The 15,227-nt window shown below is 45.0% G+C and overlaps 1 protein-coding gene across 2 annotated transcripts in view; it reads right to left on the bottom strand.

The window, feature by feature from the left end:
- The window catches only part of DMXL1 (Dmx like 1), a 146,339-nt gene that overhangs the window by 54,773 nt on the left and 76,339 nt on the right, over positions 1 to 15,227 (bottom strand). For both annotated transcript variants that reach the window (XM_045021744.1, XM_045021745.1), the window contains exons 22-25: positions 6,909 to 7,074; positions 5,592 to 5,844; positions 2,335 to 3,431; positions 1,838 to 2,029 (exon numbers count right to left, since the gene is read on the bottom strand). In XM_045021744.1, coding sequence (XP_044877679.1) covers positions 1,838 to 2,029; positions 2,335 to 3,431; positions 5,592 to 5,844; positions 6,909 to 7,074 — 1,708 coding nt within the window. The remainder of the gene's footprint in view (positions 1 to 1,837; positions 2,030 to 2,334; positions 3,432 to 5,591; positions 5,845 to 6,908; positions 7,075 to 15,227) is intronic.

Below are 15,227 nucleotides of genomic sequence, written 5' to 3'. Positions count from 1 at the left end.
TTCTAGTACGGCCATTGAGCAGGGCACCGTCTCTGCTGCTATGCCGTCGCTGCAGGTACCGTGCCAGCTTCGTGGGTTGGTGGCAAATCACCCCTCTTTGGTGAAGGGCTGAACTCCTGGTCTGAGTTCAACCACTGCCCTTCCGGTGACCAGGGTGGGGCCTTCGAGGTCTGAGTCTGCCAACTGACCCTGGTCAGCAACTGGCGAGATGAGGGTGAGGATCAGTGCCTGCCCAATGAGCAGTACGGGGGGCAGAGACCAATCCCGTGACTGCGAGCGATCCCGTCCCAGTGGGGACCGACATCTGGGAGACCATCTGGGCGAGGGTGACTTGCGCCGTGGCGATCTTTGATGGGAAGCTTGTCGGTACTGGTAGTACGGGGACCGGAGCCTTGAATCCAGTGTCCCATGTGTCATAGGGGGAGGGCGCAGCATCGGGGACCTGGGCCTTCTGGCCGGAGATGGGAATACTGTGCCAGGGTTCTAGGCCATGGAGACAGGGATCTACGCCTGTGGTCTGGGAACCAAGGGTGCTCCACTGCCCTATGGGGTTGTCCTATGATCAGCTTGCCCTTAGGTGTTGGGGCCTTAGCTGGGTCCAGCACCTGGCCGGCCTGTTTGTTCCTTAGCCGCCAGGGCTGCATCAGGCAACGAGGGCCCTAGGAGAAGCTGGGGCCCCTGCTACGCCTGGGAGTAGGAGATGGATCCCTGGCTGACCTGGGGGGGGTCCAATCTCAGTAGTACCCCCGTGAAACCCCGGGGCAGGCACATGGCCTGACATGGGTCCTTTGCCCAAGGCCCCTTTCCTTTCCAGTGCTGGGGGGCTTTTCTTTTTGTGCTGCTTCTTCAGCACCAGTAAGGGGGAACAGTGGTGGGCGGAGCCCGGTGCTGGCGGTGCGCTCCACACCAATGCTGAGGTGATCGGTGTAGGATCTGAGTGGAAGGGCTCTGACACAGGACAAAGCATAGCCTCCATGAGGAGGGCCCTCAGGCCGCTCCTTTTGGGTTCTAGGGCAAAAGTTATTACATATTCTGCACTTGTCCTTTCTATGGGACTCCCCCAAGCACTTCAGAGATGTGTCATGGGGGTCAGTAACAGGCATTGGCCTGTTGCCTAATGAGCATGGTTTGAAGCCGTAGAAATGGAGCATGCCCTGCTCCGGGGCAAAGTCCCTGTGGGGACTCTAACTACCCAACAGTAAAGGTTAACTAAGTACAAAGAAGACAGATAATGGGCTGCTCAAGAACTGCTAATGCTCCTGCGATTGCAAGACAAGCTGCTCTGACCAAAACTTCACGGGCCTTAATAAGGAACTGAGAGGGCGTAGGATCGGCAGTGCCTATACACCAGCACATAGGTGCTGTAAACGGGGCGCCACAGCCCACCCTATGGATTCCACTAAGGCAAAAATCTCTGAAGACTGTGCATGTGGGCACGCGCACACCTAGAATGGAATCTACATGAGCAAGTACTCTAAGAAGAACTGCATATTGTACAACACTTTCAAAAAGTCATACTCTTTTGCAGACATCACGAGGGCCCAATCCTGAGATGTGCTGATCTACCTCAACTCCCATGTAAGTGAGGCGCTCAGTACGTCACAGTAGCTGCCCACTATCAATAAAATGAAATATTTTATTTCCAGTGATTTAGCAATTTTAATTCAAAAGGTACAGAGCATAGGCAACATATCTATGGACTGCATTTATTTATTTATAATTTTAGTTATAGACATAAAATGTTTCCAAGCTGTCAAAGAATCTGCTAGTTAGCTTTAAGCAAACTGTATAAATGTGCAAAATGTACAAGCTTACCTTATTATAATTAAATGCTTACCTTATTGTTCTGGATATCTGGGTGAGGTGGCGAATCAAGGTTTATTACTGAATGTAATATATCATGAGTCAGGTTGCTGAGATGCAGTAATGGACTGGCCACCACTGTTTTGGCACTGGCTGTGCAGGCAAATAGGAGAGGTATAGAGTTCTGTTCTGGCAGAGGACTAGGAAGTGTTTGTTTTGACTGTTCCTTTAAAAAAAAAAATTATAGTTGAGCAGCTGTAACTTCTTACTTCTAGGTTAACATGGTCTAGTTAAGAACTTTAAATCCAATTGATAGGATAAATTATTTAGAAAGAGTAAATTATATTTGCATGAACTCCTACATAATTTATGTTACAAAATTACTGTGATATAAGAGGTAATAGCACAGTTATCCATGCTTTAAAATTAAAAATGAAAGAGAAAAAAGTTTAACATTGTGCATGTTTTTAGACAATTAATATCTTAACATGGTATTTAACATACCCTGTGGAACAGGATGTAGGCACATACCTGCTGAGATTCTTGTAAAAGCAAAATCAGTTCCATCCGCACGGATGCCAACCCCCCACCATGAGATCCATGAAGTATACAGTAACTAAGAAACATCCTCAGGAGTGACTGGTATTTTAGAAGCCATTGTCGCCTTTTCTGAAAATTCTCTCTCTGCAGCATGGCTTTTGATTGGTCAGATAATTCTTCAGTGTTTTCACTTAATGCAATTTCATCAACAGTCGCGCTAATTCTAGGTTGAACCTCCTCTACTTCTGCACTGTAGTCACAGGTTTTTTGAAGAGCTACAACTTCTCTTTCAAGCCAATGGTAAAGCTGGTACCGCAGCTTCCCACCATCTACCTCATAACCAGTGGATAGTGTACGAAGCTCTACTGTGAGAATCTTCAAGCATGCTCTAAACTTCAACTGTGCTGAGATCACATCTTCTGATGGACTTAAAAGATAATTTTCATCAACTGCACTGAAAGACTCTGAGTAGTTAGAACTAGTTTCATCTAGCTTTTCACTTGTCATCTTCTGCAAAGGTTTCAGCTCTTTCATTACAAGAGAAGAATCTTCACTGTCTTCATCTTTGTCACTTTCCCACTTTAGCTCCAACGGTTCATCTTGGAGTACTAGACTTGGTTGACTCCAATCAAAAGAAAGAGCAGAGCTTGACTGTTTGTCTGATGAACAATCTGAAGATGATCCCAAACCATTTAGTACTGGTTGTGCCCAATCAACAATGGAAACTTTATCTTCCTTCGTCTCTAACCTTATTGGTGAAGAAGGTGAAAAATCTTTATTAGTGTCCATTAAACTAGAATTTGAACAAAAAGGCTTTGACTTCTTGACCACTTTTGGCATTTTTGATAACACTTCTAGAGCCAACATGGGACAGCCAGCTTTTAAATGTGCATGTGCTGTAGTGAAAAACAATCTTCTTTCACTTAAATTTATTTTGTCTGCCAGTCCATTTTCTACAGTTAGGCAAATGCGTGTTGAAGATGTTTCAGAAGAGCCAAAATGACGTCTCAGCAGGAGAGGATGTGTCCTTAGATAATTATAAAAGTTGAACACTGAAGGGTCACAACTTGGGGAAGCACCATTTTCATCTGTAAGGAAATGAGAAAAATCACAACACAGAAGAATAATTCATATTGAATTTTAATCTTTACCTTCCACCAGTTCATAAGCTAATTAGAAATCTATATGACCAATATAATTAATATAGGACAGATATGTATTTTTAATTTTGCTGTTTCTCCCTTTTCACCATCACTTCAATTTTTAGCAGTAAAGAGCAATAACTGGTTTTAGACAAAGTACAGCAACACATATTTATTGCCAGAGCTGTCTGCTGTTGAAGTGAATGGTAGAGCAGTGCTAGTTTGAATGAGAGCAGAATTTGGCCCATAGTTTGGAGAGAATATAACTCATTTTTTCATACAGTGAGATCAGTTTGGCTGCAGTAATTAGAACTCTGAATCCTAGACTTTTGTACCATCTATAAGAGCATACAGCATCCTCCACTGCCCACTGTCAGTCTGAGCTGTGTAATCTTTGTACTGTGAGAACAAACAATTTAAACGATAACCTTTAATTTCAAGTATGTCTTACCAAAGATCATGTTAACATCTAAAATGAAAAAATAAAGTAGATGTGGTTTTTCATCCATCCTGTCCCTCACAGGAAAGACAACTCCAAAAAGCACATCTTAAAACAAGTTGTTAAACAGTCTTATGACAACTATAGTACACAAAGAAGCAATTACATTGATAATGTTTACATTTTTATATTTATATATCTCTCTATATAAATATGTATAAAATATAAAAGTACAAATATATAAAAATTATACAAAATTATATATATTAATAGCAGTATTACACTAAAAGAAATTAAATTTGCACTGGTATATCAGTTCTGTGTTTAGTCCAATGCTAAAGTAATTTCAGAGACCAGTGACCATTTTTACTCTGTTATTTTATGAGCCATAGGGTCTAAACATGAATGCAATACCACTGGAATACTGGGAACATAGCATGTGCAAGGCATCCCCTAGCTTAGAACAGAGTTGATGCTGGCCAGCGAAGCCTTACTGTCTTGGATAGCAGAAGCCATGACATGACCTAACCACAGATCTGTCAGACTACAACATTACAAAATACATTCAACTAGACATTTAGACCTGCCCTCTTAGAGGCAGCTGAATGTATTGAGAGTCAAACAAAATGGCAAAAGAACTTCCAAAGTCTACAACAAGTAGAAACACATGCTCTTTTAACACTACAGAGAAGGACCTAAGAAGAAGGATATTGGCAAATGATAGAATAACTGCCTCATTAAGGTGGATTTACATCAGCAATTTAGGAAGAAACTAGGAAACCACTTTGTAAAACTTGGTATGCAGTTTTCTCAGCCACTACAGCCTGAAATACAGTACTTTATGAAATGAAATCATCATTCGTTCAAAAGGTGCTTTCAACAGCATAGTTGAGATCAAGACATTGTCCTGTGACCATTAGGGTGTTGGTGCATTTGAAATTCCTTACACTAAAGCCTTGTGACTTGGGCTGTAATCTAACCTTGAGCTGGTTCATGGTGGACTTAAAAGGCCACAAATTTAACAGGTATGAAGTTAGTTTGAACCATCTTTTAAACCAATGAATGCTAGCACACAGTGTACGTGGGACACTCAGAGGAGTCCATATGAGTCCACCACACCAAACAATAACTTCCCAATTTTCGTGTCCCTCTGGTAGACATTTCCTGAAAAGACAAGACTACCCACACAATCTAGAGCTCCAGAGACAAGATGATTCTTACTCTGCAGCAATCAGGAAAATGGTTCCTGGGTCACAAAGAAGTGGGCAATTAAGTTTGATTATTTTCATTTTATAATTGCCGTTACAAAAAATAGCTGAACAAGACGACTTTGGTGCGTCTTTAAAACTCAAGAGTAGTTTGTCACAGGACTAATTCCAGTTACACTGATTTGAGCTGACATGTTCACAACGTAAATAAATTCATTCTTTCCCCATTCATGCACATCATTATGGTTACAGTATATAGTTGTCAACAATACATCAACATATTTTTACAAACATTTAAACTGCCAAGGCCTTTTTTCCACCCCACTTATTAAGGTAAGCAATAAAATAGGCATCAAGTGGTCTTTTTGGCTTTACAGGCGTCGACTAAAGTCAAAACAGACCTTAAACTGTGGACTAAATTTAAGTGCAGAAATACTAGCAACTAATTTCGACTCTTACCTTCTTCATTTCCAGCAGGTTGCTTAATTAGAGTATCAAGAGCCCTGCTATAATCTTCCAAAATCCAAAAAGCCATACTTCGTAGAAAAGGGTCACAATGCATGTTTGATGAGCTCTCTTTACCAGGAAAGGCACTTCCCAAAATCCTCTTCTTCAGTATGGATTTATACATACTAGACACTTCAAATTCTGACTCATAAAGCCTTGATATTACAAGAGCCAGCTGAATGTCACCCAATTTTTCAAGGCAGACCTAATTGAAAAAACAAAACCACAACATACCACATTTTTTAAGAGACTAAATATTCATTTCTCCTTAGGTTAAAAGGCCACCAGCAAGAATACACGATTTTATGACAGGACAAAAATGTGAAATGAGCCTGCTGAAATATGGTTTCACTGAAAGTGTCAATTTTTGCTCAGTTCTGCAAACACACTGACAGCAATTGCAAATATGTGATAATAGCTAAGTGTCACCCAGCAATGTATGCAGGGTTTAGAGTTCCTGCATATCATGTACCCTCCATACATTCACTCCATACAATCTTCCAGCATGATGCTGGATGGACAAACTGTTTTTGACACGATGTTGTCATAACAGCATTTACAGAATTTTGACATGACATTGTACCTTTGATTCACAGGAGACTGAATTCAGCTAGCCAGTGAGATGTGCACACAACAATTCATCAAGTTGTCCATGCTGTCCACTAACCTATACTAGACAAACTAGATATATCCTCACTTTCCACCAACCTCCCTCCTAACTATTCAGCCAGATAGCTTTTTTCCTGGTAAAGGGATCTCTCTGTTCTGGTACCAGACTACAGCAGCACCCAAGGACCCTCCCAGATCCCTCATCTCCTGGGTTTCCTTATGATAGATCACTGGAAGCTTAAAAGCAACAGTAATTGGGCAGATTGTCTACCAGTACTATTACTGAGAAATCAATTGTAGCTTGAACTTAGTATTAGGTGAGAAATGATAAAAACAAAACATTTTTATATCCAAGTGCAAAGATCAGAAATAGTTGTGCATCAAAGCTTCATTAATGACATGAAAAAGTAAAAAACAAAAAAAACAAGTTTACACTGTGTAACAAGCTTTTCAATAATGACCCAAAGGTGCAGTAATCACAAGGTACAGATAGAGAATTTCCAACAGTTGTGTCACACTAGATGACAAATTTCAGATGCACTGTAAACCTATTTAAGAAGATATCTGTAAATTTAGGAGACAAAAAATATTAGAAATGACTTAAAAACATCATAAAATCAGAACTATTTAAACAAACAGAAGAATCTACTATTTCATTACCTCAACTGCATCCTTCAAGTGACCAGCCAACAAGAAAAATGCTGCAGAATGTTCAAAGCGCTGTTTGCCTAATAAAGAAAAAGCATTCTTTAATGCTGCTTTACGCCATCTATCTTCAGTAAAATTGTTCCCAAAGAACTGTGTCATCTTAGTTTCTTTTTGGGACCTGCAGATTTAACAAGATAGATTAGGAAAAAAAACTTGTTTAAATATTAACATTTTATTAGATTAATTCTAGATATCTGACTCAAGATTTGATTTAGATAGCTGTCCAAATGTGTATGCATAAAACAATTACATTTCTGAAGTATGTGTTTATTATTTAAAAAGTGCCAACATAATTTTATCTTTTTAAAATTGAAGTGGTGAGTGTTTAAGATAAATAAATGTTCAGTCTTTAAATTTTCAAATATCAACAGAACTGATAAGCACCTTCCCATGTACCCTGGAACTGTCTCATACTTCTTATTTGATAGTTATATTTTCAAGTTATTGGTGGGTTTTATAGACTAGTACAAACTTATTCTTAGGACATCTGAACTGAGAGGATGTGCCTCATTTTCCAGTTCCACAGAGAATATATCCACTTCTGATGAAAATTGGGAAACCAGCAACAATAGCTTTCAAAGGAAAATACTAGTGCTGTATGAGGACATGCTTTTAAGAAATAGTGAAATAGAATTTCTTGAAGATAATGTTATATTTCAAATGTTAAGGCAACCACTGAATAAAACAGTTATCTACCTTTCGTAACTGTTGTTCTGCAAGATGTGTTGCTCATGTGCATTCCATTCTAGGTGTGTGAGTGCCCGTCAGAGATTTTTGCCTTAGTAGTACCCATAGGGTCAGCTGTAGCACCCTTATGCCACGGTATATCAGGCGCTGTTGGCCCACGCCCTCTCATTTCCTTCTTGCCGACAACTCCGACAGAGGGGCAGGAGGGCAGGTAATGGAATGGACATGAGCAACACATCTCGAAGAACAGTTACGAAAGGTAGCTAACTGTTTTCTTCTTCAAGTGCTTGCTCATGGCGATTCCATTCTAGGTGATTCAAGTAGTATCAACGGAGGTGGGCTTGGAGTTCACTATCGTGCAGCTTGTAGTACAGCTCTGCCAAAGCCAGTATCATCTTGCACCTGCTGAGTCAGTGCATAGTGCGATGCGAATGTATGGATGAACAACCAGTTGGTGGCCTGACAAATCTCTTGAATCGGCACCTGTGCCAGGAGAGCCGCTGAAGACGCCTGCACTCTAGTAGAATGATCAATCATAATCGCTGGCGGGAGCACTTTCGCCAGCTGTAGCAGTAACAGATATACGCCGTGATCCAAGACGAAATTCTCTGGGCAGCCCTTTATCCTGTCTGCAACAGCAACAAACAATTGCGTTGACTTACGGAATGGCCGTGTTCTATCACTATAAAAGGCCAGTGCCTGTCTGATGCCACCTGTGCTTCTCATCTGATGCACGAGGCTTCGGACAGAGGACCGTTAAGTAAATGTCCTGGCCCATGTGGAACTGGGAAACAAGCTTGGGCAGAAAAGTTGGATGCGGGCGCAGCTGGACCTTGTCCTCGTAGAAGACTGTATAGGGTGGCTCTGACATGAGTGCCCTGATCTCGAACACCCGCCGTGCCGATGTTATACTGACCAAGGAGGACACCTTCTAGGAAAGGAGTAGAAATCTAGGGTGTTGAAAAGGAGGGCCTGTGAGCTTCGAGAGCACCAGATTCATGTCCCATGGCGTACCCGGGTCTCAGACGTGTGGGTACAGGTGCTCTAGACCTTTCAGGAATTGTGCTGTTATGGGATGGGCGAAGACAGAGCTGCCATGAAGTGGAGGGTGGAATGCAAAAAAGGCCGCCAAGGGCGCCTTGACCGAAGACAGCAACAAGCCCTGGAGCTTTAAATGCAGCTAATAGACCTGCAACGAGACCTCCTTGGGACGAATGTTCTTGTCCAATGTCCAACATATGAAGCGGTTCCACCTGGCCACATAGGTAGCCCTGGTGAAAGGCTTCCTGCTACCCAGCAGGACCTGGTGCGGGACTCTCTCCTGCCCAACAGGACTCTCACTCATCCGTGTTTAGCCACGGAGCAGCCATGCCGTCAGGTGCAGCCATGCCAGGTTGAGGTGCAGCAGTTTGCCGTGGTTCTGGGAGAGCAGATCTGGATGGAGAGGTAAATGCAATGGGTTGGCCAATGAAAGACTCAGCAGCATGCTGAACCAGGGCTGGCGAGGCCAGGCAGGAGCAGTAAGAATGACCCACACTCTGTCTTGCTTCACCTTTAAACAGGACTCTGTGGATAAGCGGCACTGGCAGAAAGGCATACATCAACACTCCCAACCACAATACCAGGAAGACACCTGAAAGGGAACCCTTGTTCCCACTGTATAGGGAGCAAAACATGGCACACCCTGTTCTGCCTGGATGCAAACAGGTCCACCTGGGGAGTCCCCCACCGTCGGAAGATCAAGTTGACCACCTTTGGATGGAGGGACCACTTGTGGCAAGAGTAGAAGGTCCTGCTGAGGCAATCTGCCAGGACGTTCCTGGTGAGTGAGTGGCTACAAGGGGGATGGCGTTCTGCACACAAAGGACCCAGAAGCTGAGCGCCTCTTGGCACAGAGCTGAGGACCTGGTGCCTCCCTGTCTGTTGATGTAATACATCGCAGCCATGTGGTCAGTGAGGACCTGGACCACCTTGCCTTTCAGGTGGGGTAAGAATGCCTGACAGGCCAGATGCACCGCCTTAAGCTCCCTGATGTTGATATGAAGAATCGTGCTGCATCCAGTGACCTTGGGTGCTGAGCTCACCTAGGTGGGCTCCTCAGCTCAGATCGGACGCCTCCAAGACTAAGGTGAGCAACGGTGATGGGGACACAAAGGGAACTCCCCATAGCACTGACTTGGGGGTCTAGCCACCAGTTCAAGGAGAAGAGGACGTGGTCCGGCACTCTGACTGCTCGGTCTAAGGGATGCTTGCTGGGAATGTAGGCCTTTGCTGGTCATGTTTGCAGGGGTCGCAGCTGAAGCTGGGTGTGCCTGACCACATATGTGCATGCTGCCACGTGGCCGGTCAGCCGCAGGCAAGTGTGGGCCGTGGTGATTGGATGTGTCGTTACATGGGCAATGAGATCCATCATAGCCTGAAAGAGCGCTTCCAGAAGGAAGGCCTTGGCTCGCATGGAAGCAAGAACTGCTCCAATAAACTCTATGCTTGACTTCACTTCTTTGGTCTTGGGGGGTAGAAGTGGTGGGAACCTTCTCATTGGAGAAGGAAACCTTCTCGTTGGCCGCCGACACACCAGCGAGCCCAGGGGAGGGTGGGTACTCAAGTACTCAAAATCTTTGGCCGGCACAAAGTACTTTTTCCTCAGCCCATTTTGAGGTGGGTGGGTGTCACGTGGCAGAGACTCACCCCTGTGGCGCCCAAGTCCCTCCTGGACCCCAGTGCCCCTTTCAGGCCAGGATGCTGCCCCCGGCAGTACCTCCACAGATCTGGGTCTCCCCTCCCCGGGGAGCCCCCATTCTCTATCCCCACCTCGCCTCAGACTATGGCTACTGCCAGTCTCGATCTAGCCCCCGTTCACTGGGACAGACTGCAGTGTCAATGCCACTCATCACCGGCAAGGGGGGTTTGGACCTGCTGCCTGTGCCTACCCTTGGGCTGCCCTCTGCAACCCCAGTAACCTTTACAATTTGTAACAAGGCCTGCAGCCTGGGGAGTTTCCGGCTAGAGCTCCCCCAGCTCCTCTAGCCTTTGCCCAGCCCCGCTCCACTTTAGGTACTCCTCCTCAGCTCCCAGGCAGCCAGGCCCTTCTCCCTCAAGAGCTAGATGGAGAGTCCTCTCAGCTCCTGGCTTCACTGGCTTTTATAGGGCCAGCTGCAGTCTGATTGGGGCATGGCCCAGCTGCGGGCCATGTAAAAGAAGCAGTGAGAGATAAAAAGATTTCCTTTAAAAAGTGGAAGTCAAATCCTAGTGAGGCAAATAGAAAGGAGCACAAACACTGCCAACTTAAGTGCAAGAGTGTAATAAGAAAAGCCAAAGAGGAGTTTGAAGAACGGCTAGCCAAAAACTCCAAAGGTAATAACAAAATGTTTTTAAGTACATCAGAAGCAGGAAGCCTGCTAAACAATCAGTGGGGCCCCTTGATGATCAAAATACAAAAGGAGCGCTTAAAGATGATAAAGTCATTGCGGAGAAACTAAATGGATTCTTTGCTTCAGTCTTCACGGCTGAGGATGTTAGGGAAATTCCCAAACCTGAGCCGGCTTTTGTAGGTGACAAATCTGAGGAACTGTCACAGATTGAAGTGTCACTAGAGGAGGTTTTGGAATTAATTGATAAACTCAACATTAACAAGTCACCGGGACCAGATGGCATTCACCCAAGAGTTCTAAAAGAACTCAAATGTGAAGTTGCGGAACTATTAACTAAGGTTTGTAACCTGTCCTTTAAATCGGCTTCGGTACCCAATGACTGGAAGTTAGCTAATGTAACGCCAATATTTAAAAAGGGCTCTAGGGGTGATCCCGGCAATTACAGACCGGTAAGTCTAACGTCGGTACCGGGCAAATTAGTTGAAACAATAGTAAAGAATAAAATTGTCAGACACATAGAAAAACAAACTCTTGAGCAATAGTCAACATGGTTTCTGTAAAGGGAAATCGTGTCTTACTAATCTATTAGAGTTCTTTGAAGGGGTCAACAAACATGTGGACAACGGGGATCCGGTGGACATAGTGTACTTAGATTTCCAGAAAGCCTTTGACAAGGTCCCTCACCAAAGGCTCTTACGTAAATTAAGCTGTCATGGGATAAAAGGAAAGGTCCTTTCATGGATTGAGAACTGGTTAAAGGACAGGGAACAAAGGGTAGGAATTAATGGTAAATTCTCAGAATGGAGAGGGGTAACTAGTGGTGTTCCCCAAGGGTCAGTCCTAGGACCAATCCTATTCAATTTATTCATAAATGATCTGGAGAAAGGGGTAAACAGTGAGGTGGCAAAGTTTGCAGATGATACTAAACTACTCAAGATAGTTAAGACCAAAGCAGATTGTGAAGAACTTCAAAAAGATCTCACAAAACTAAGTGATTGGGCAACAAAATGGCAAATGAAATTTAATGTGGATAAATGTAAAGTAATGCACATTGGAAAAAATAACCCCAACTATACATACAACATGATGGGGGCTAATTTAGCTACAACGAGTCAGGAAAAAGATCTTGGAGTTATCGTGGATAGTTCTCTAAAGATGTCCACGCAGTGTGCAGAGGCGGTCAAAAAAGCAAACAGGATGTTGGGAATCATTAAAAAGGGGATAGAGAATAAGACTGAGAATATATTATTGCCCTTATATAAATCCATGGTACGCCCACATCTCGAATACTGTGTACAGATGTGGTCTCCTCACCTCAAGAAAGATATTCTAGCACTAGAAAAGGTTCAGAAAAGAGCAACTAAAATGATTAGGGGTTTAGAGAGGGTCCCATATGAAGAAAGATTAAAGAGGCTAGGACTCTTCAGTTTGGAAAAGAGAAGACTAAGGGGGGACATGATAGAGGTATATAAAATCATGAGTGATGTTGAGAAAGTGGATAAGGAAAAGTTATTTACTTATTCCCATAATACAAGAACTAGGGGTCACCAAATGAAATTAATAGGCAGCAGGTTTAAAACAAATAAAAGGAAGTTCTTCTTCACACAGCGCACAGTCAACTTGTGGAACTCCTTACCTGAGGAGGTTGTGAAGGCTAGGACTATAACAATGTTTAAAAGGGGACTGGATAAATTCATGGTGGCTAAGTCCATAAATGGCTATTAGCCAGGATGGGTAAGAATGGTGTCCCTAGCCTCTGTTCGTCAGAGGATGGAGATGGATGGCAGGAGAGAGATCACTTGATCACTGCCTGTTAGGTTCACTCCCTCAGGGGCACCTGGCATTGGCCACTGTCGGTAGACAGATACTGGGCTAGATGGACCTTTGGTCTGACCCGGTACGGCCTTTCTTATGTTCTTATGCGGCTGCTTCCTCAATCAGTGAGCCTTTAGTTCACAGCCTCAGCCCTCTCCCAAGGCTGGCTTTCAGGGCAGGAGCAGGTGACTATCCTGCTACAGTGGGATAGAGAAAGGGGTCTACCACAGAGACTTAGCAATCTTGAGAACCCCATCGTGTACAGGTAGGGTGATCCGGGCAAGCGTGGAGGCTGAGAGGACATTGAAAAGAGTCCTCTGCCATCTGCTGAATTTCCAGCCCAAGTTCTCCTCAATCTGCCTGAGAAGGGCTTGGTGTTGTTTAAAGTCATCCAGGGGGCCGGCCCTGGAAGATCCTGCGACCACCTCGTCCAGGGAAGAGGAGGCAGCCCTGAGGGCTCGGCAGCCACTGGAGAGAGAGGTTCCTCCACCCCAACCTCGGAGTGAGCTTCCGGTACCTGGCCCGGTACCAGTGGGGTCATCGATTTTCACTCCAATGCAGCCACTGAAGCGCGCTCCAAAAGGGGCATGGTCATCAATGGAACGCCCCATGCTTCCAAATACAGCCACTGTGTTGGCCACTGGCCTTGCTGCCACTGCAGTGCTGTGAATGGTAAAGCAGTTTCCGGTGCCCAATCCCATCGCAGAGACCGGGGAAATGGGCTGACCTGGGCCTCCGCAGCAGAGGAACCACTCTCCAGCGACCAGGGAGGAGCTGTCAATGCCTGGGTCTGCTTGCTGGTTGTGGCTACTGGTGAGCGCTGAGCAGGAGGAATGGTCCTGGTGCTGGGGAGATTGGCATCATGGGAACAGTGCTGCAGAGACCAGTAACGTCCAAAGGAGCAACGTCTAGACATGGATCGGCAAGAGGGCAAATGGCATTGGTCTTAATATGCGGAGCATCATTCCCACACTGGGAAATAACGTCTTGGCGTCCAGAGGGAGAGTTTAGGCAACCAGCGGCACAGTTGCAACTTGCCATGGGATTGCTTGTCCGGCAAGAGACAGAACTCCCCTGCCCCCGGAGGGTCTTAACAGCTGGCTTGCCCTCTCAGGGAGACTTAAGCCTGGTCCTGCGGCACCGGAGATGTCATAGGAGCAGGTGGAGACCTGCGCTCTCTCTGCACCTGGGCTTGGGATGACGACAGTGCAGGCAGGGTGGTGGGTCCCATATCGCTCACCAGAGTCAGTGATGGAGCTTTAAGAGGGCTAAGAGCCCCAGCCACGGAAGCATGCTTGCACTGCTCCAGAGAAGGCTGGCTGACAGGCCTGGTCCCTCTACCAGATGACCCCGGGGCCTTCTTGCTTGGTGCCGGTGAGCGCTTCTTTGCTTTCTTCTTCAACGCTGGTGATGGCAAACGGTGCTGAGAGAAGTGGGCACCGGAAGTGTACTGCACACGGAAGCCGAAGTTCTGTGTGGCCTGCGTAGAGGGCTCAGAAGCTGGGCGGAGAGTGGACTCCATCAGGAGGGCCCTGAGGCCAATGTCCCTCTCCTTCTGGGTGTGAGGCTGAAAGTTCTTACAGAACCGGCAATGCTCCTTGTTGTATGATTCCCCCAAGGACTTAAGGCAGCTGTCGTGGGGGTCACTCACAGGCATAAGCCTGCCACAGATTGAGCAAGGCTTAAACCCGGAAGCTCGGGGGGGAAGTCCTGCTGGACCTTAACTATCAGCTAACTATGCACTTAACTACTTAACACTAACTACAATTGAACAAAGGCACGAAGGCATGAAGTCCAATGGAAGAAACCGCTAGCTCTTAACAAGCAAGGGAGGAGAACCAAGTGATCACCCTGGCGGTAAGAAGGAACTGAGAGGGCATGGACTGGCAGCACCTGATATACTGTGCATGAGCGTGGCACTCTAGAAGGCGCTACCGCTGGCCTTACTGGTACCACTAAGGCAAAAATCTCCAACAGTTGTGCACACCTAAAATGGAATCGACATGAGCAAGCACTTGAAGAAGAATACAACATGCTTTGGAAGCTTTACTGCTCTGTTGCAATACTACTTACCAAAAATATCCTCACATAGTACCAGTCATTTGCTTGAAAGCCTCTATTATTGGTTTCCTCATGTGACATCAAGTGCAATAATCTTTCCAGTGGTAAACAGAGACTCTTGTCTTATGGTTTTGATAACTTCCTAAGAGATTTGGTATTTTAAAAAAAGTGACAGGCAATACCGGAAGCTACTGACAATTTAAATCAGTCTGATCAATTTGAACAATGAACATGGAAAAGTTCATTTGTCCCAAGACAGTGCTTAAAAATAAAGTATATTACATCAAAAACCTACATTAAAAGAACATCAAGGTTGCAAAGTTGAGCACTCAAACAT

Source organism: Mauremys mutica, chromosome 6, assembly GCF_020497125.1.
Source record: "Mauremys mutica isolate MM-2020 ecotype Southern chromosome 6, ASM2049712v1, whole genome shotgun sequence".
In the NCBI taxonomy this organism is placed as follows: Eukaryota; Metazoa; Chordata; order Testudines; family Geoemydidae; genus Mauremys; species Mauremys mutica.
Note: the sequence above shows the minus strand (reverse complement) of the source record. Positions and strands in the feature narration are given on the sequence as shown.